Consider the following 3953-nt stretch of genomic DNA (forward strand, 5'->3'; position numbering starts at 1 on the left):
CTCATATTATTAGAAGATGTAGCTTTCCTCGCTTCGTGAATTAAGTTTTTTTTTTTTTGCTTGTTTTAATTTCCTAGCTATAAGAAAAAAAATTGATAAAAAATTGGTATTTCAATCCCATTTTCCTTGTTTGAGTTGTTTCTATTTCCATCTACTCCGTATTCCTTTCTCTTTTATTTGATGCCAATAAGGAGAAAGTATTTTCAGTAGGTCTCATAAAAACAACTCCTCATTTCTCGTCAAAGATATAAATGATAGAAATTTAGTATTTCAATGCAATTCACATTATTTCTATTTCCATCTAGTCTGCCTTTCTTGGCAAACAGAGGGTAAAGCTCCATATAAACGTTTACTCAAATGATGTTAGTCTATTTGTCTCTGCAATCAAATATTCAAATGATCAATATCATGGTACAGATAAATATGTTAACAGGGTAAGGAAAAGCTTTCACTTTCTTGTATGGATTCAACGTTGCTTCTAGTGAAGCATCTTCTGAACTCCGGGTACAACAACATCAAACACTCTTACCCTCCTGCAAACCAATCCCTTGCAAGTAATGTTCTGCATCCAAGGCTGCCATACACCCTGCAACAATAATATGATTTCCATTATCCTTTGGGAGAATAAGGCTTTTGCTTCATTTTATCTGATTTTGATTGTGTTATGCATATGATTGTTGATGCTTAAGTGCAACGAGCCAATGACCAACAAACACAGTCAAAGCTACAAACAGTGAACTCATTTTTATAGCACGATATTAGTTGTAGTTCAAAATTTTCAAATGTAAGGTAATAGCTGATTCCGAATTCTTATAATTCGCCGCCTTCAATTATTTATATCAGAATAGATCCCCTTATTTTGACGCCCGTTTCCCAAACAAAAGAAATGCAAAATTGGGTTCATAACCAAACTTGCATCAATGACTAAGCCAATTTGAGCTTCAAATCCCCGTATCCAAATAATAAGCGTACTCTTTCTGTAATTTATTTTAATTCTGTATTCAGTCTTTTTTCCCAAATGAGAAATGGAAAATAAAAACGCAGGAGTTCATTTAGAATCACTATGATTTCTAAAGTTCTAACAAAACATGGTTGATAGAAATACTATTATCATAATGTGAACATAACTGAGGTGAAGGTGAGGCTACTAAAGTCTATGGCCTCTATTAAATCTCTTCAACAATCAGAAAACGTGGAATACTAGACGGTGGAACACTGAACAATCAAAAAGTATGTTGAATGATATTCCAAATGAGATTCTAAAACGTGGATATATCTTACACCTAAAGTCTGTGGACTCCATCGAATCTCTTTAACAAGTAACAAAAGGTCAGAAAACGTGGATTACTAGATGGTGGAACACTGATCAATCAAAACGTGTCTAAAGATATTCGAAATGTGATTCTATGAAATGTTGTTGCCAAACAAAAAAAGAATACAGTGAAAACATGAGTTCCAAGTCAAGGTTTGAAAATCAGGCATCATGTGAACCTAATTATGACATAACCTGTTCAAATCTAATTTGCTTCAAAATGATGTATAATGGGACACATAGAAAAACATGACCATAAAATTCAAAATCAGGAATCATCAAATAACATGAATCCACAACTATCACAAAACACAACAATCTAATTTATTTGAATACAAAGATTATGAAACAAGAATTACCAGTGCCAGCAGCTGTAATAGCTTGCCTATACTTTTTATCCTGAACATCACCAGCAGCAAAAACTCCATCAACACTAGTCTTTGTGGTGCCAGGTTTGGTCACAATGTACCCATCAGAGTCCAATTCAAGTTGACCATCCAAGAACTTTGTGGCAGGCTCATGCCCAATTGCAAAGAACAATCCAGAAACCTTCAAATCAGACACAGCCCCAGTCACCACATTCTTCACCTTAACCCCTCCAAGAATCCTACCCTTATCATCCCCATGAGCCCCAACCACCACTGAATTCCACAACACCTCAATTTTGGGATTACTCATCACCTTTCCCTGCATGACTTTAGAAGCCCTAAACTTGTCCCTCCTATGAATTATATACACCTTGGAGCCAAACTTGGAGAGGAAGGTAGCTTCCTCCATCGCCGAATCGCCGCCGCCGATCACCACCAGCGGTTTGCCGCGGAATATTGGGGCGGCGCCGTCGCACACAGCGCACGCGGATATGCCGCGGTTCCAGAACCCGTCAGGGGCGTCACCGGCGCCATCGAAATTAAGCCGTTTCGCCACAGCGCCGGTGGCGACCACCACGGATTCGGCCTCCACGGTGGTGGAGTCGGAGTAAACCCTAAACGGACGTTGGGAGAGGTCGACGGCGGTGACGGTCTCCGTGACTACCTCGGCACCGAAGCGTTGCGACTGCTGGCGGCAGCGGTCCATGAGGTCGGTGCCGAGGATGCCGGCGGGAAATCCCGGGAAGTTCTCGACGTCGGTGGTGGTGGTGAGCTGGCCACCGGGAGCGACGCCGTTCGCCATCCAGCCTTCAAAGAGGACCGGCTTCAACTCGGCGCGCGCCGCGTATATGGCGGCGGTGTGCGCCGCCGGCCCGCTTCCGATGATGCAGAGCTTCGTTTTCAGTATTTTCCGGTGGACGATTTGGGCTTCGGAGGAGGAAGAATAGGAGGAAGAAGTATCGCCGGTGTCGGAAGAAGAGGTGGATGATGGAGAAGAAGACGCGGCGGAAGTGGAGGCCGCGATGGTGGCGGCGGTCGAGGAAGCGAACCCGAGGCCTATGAGATTGCGGGCTTTGGTGAAGAACGTGTTTGGGAAAATTCTCATTTGCACTGTCCCCGTTTGGTTTCCGCGAATCGCGTTTCTGTTTTTTTTTTTTTTAATGTCACTCTCTCAGTCTCGGCAGTTCCGAACTAGTGATGGGAAAAAGTGCGTTTCAGAATTTGAACAATGTGGCGATTGAAACGAGTGCGGAAAATGTTGTATAAATTGAACTGGTTATCGACTCGATCAAGACAATGAGACACTAGTAACTGGTTTGAGAAAGGGTAATAATGGATCCGTTGCTTGAGAAAGGTAGTGACTTGGATAACGGAAAGAATGTGTGATGGTGTTGGTTGGGTTGTGCTTTGTTCGGGATTTCACATCTGCGAAACGAAGCTTTGGTTGTTCTTTGCTTTGTTTTCTTTCTAGTTCGGTGGATGCCTGATCCGGAAAAGGTAAGAATAACACAAGGTTTGAAATTGGTTCTGTCCCACAAGGGTTTCCTTAGGGTACATTTGATTAGTTAAGAATCACGGTGCCGGACTTTTGCTCCACGTTTCGAAAAGTGATTGGAGGATAATATAAAATGCTTAAATATATTTTTGGTTATATATATATATATATATATATATATATATATATATATGTTTTTAATAAATTTTTTTTTAAATTTGGATTCATAATATTAGAAATTTTTTATCTCATGTTCCTGCCGTTATTCCAAAATTGTTAATTACCTATGTAACGATTATCCGGACACGTAAGATTATACATGTGATGTCACGTGTAGTCATTTGTATTAATAAAATTACACGTAGGATTAATGCTTTTTTAAAACAAAGTTAAAACGATGTTGTTTCAATAATATTATGTAGGTTAAAAAAATGACGTCGTTTGTGTCATATAGAAGGGGGTAACAACATTACTTCATAAGACGATACTCTTTTGCTTCCTAGATTTTCGTCAATGTTCTCCATAAAAAGCAATTAGGGTTAATGATTTGGTCCATTCTTGCTATCGTGGAGAGTTTGTTTAGACGACGCGTGGTGGCGATGTTTGGTCTTTTCTTCGTCTTCGTTATTGTTGTCCCCGTGTTTTCGGGATTAGGGTTTGGTACTATTAGAGAAAGATTTTGGCGTAAAAGCTTGTGGTCCCAAAAGTGAAGATTTGTCAGTATGTGATGGAATGCACATGATGGTTGTGTTATTAATTAAAATAATATTTTTTTGGA

At 40.2% G+C, this 3953-nt stretch overlaps 1 protein-coding gene across 1 annotated transcript; it reads right to left on the reverse strand.

Annotated features, from left to right (window-relative positions):
• Positions 1-232: 232 nt before the first annotated feature.
• Positions 233-3231, reverse strand: LOC114388975 (thioredoxin reductase NTRB-like). Its single transcript, XM_028349528.1, has 2 exons — positions 1672-3231; positions 233-586 (listed from the first exon to the last, which is right to left on the reverse strand). Exons 1-2 carry the CDS (start codon positions 2783-2785, stop codon positions 516-518), a joined length of 1185 nt encoding a protein of 394 aa, XP_028205329.1. The 5' UTR covers positions 2786-3231; the 3' UTR covers positions 233-515.
• Between the last annotated feature and the right edge of the window lie 722 nt (positions 3232-3953).

Source organism: Glycine soja, chromosome 16, assembly GCF_004193775.1.
Source record: "Glycine soja cultivar W05 chromosome 16, ASM419377v2, whole genome shotgun sequence".
NCBI classification, from domain to species: Eukaryota; Viridiplantae; Streptophyta; class Magnoliopsida; order Fabales; family Fabaceae; genus Glycine; species Glycine soja.

Bases quoted from the DNA above. Each gene is read 5' to 3' on its own strand.
- LOC114388975 (XM_028349528.1), bottom strand. From the start codon at position 2,785: ATGAGAATTTTCCCAAACACGTTCTTCACCAAAGCCCGCAATCTCATA. The intron at 587-1,671 runs GTAATTCTTGTT...TTATTGTTGCAG, and splicing joins TATTACAGCTGCTGGCACTG to GGTGTATGGCAGCCTTGGAT.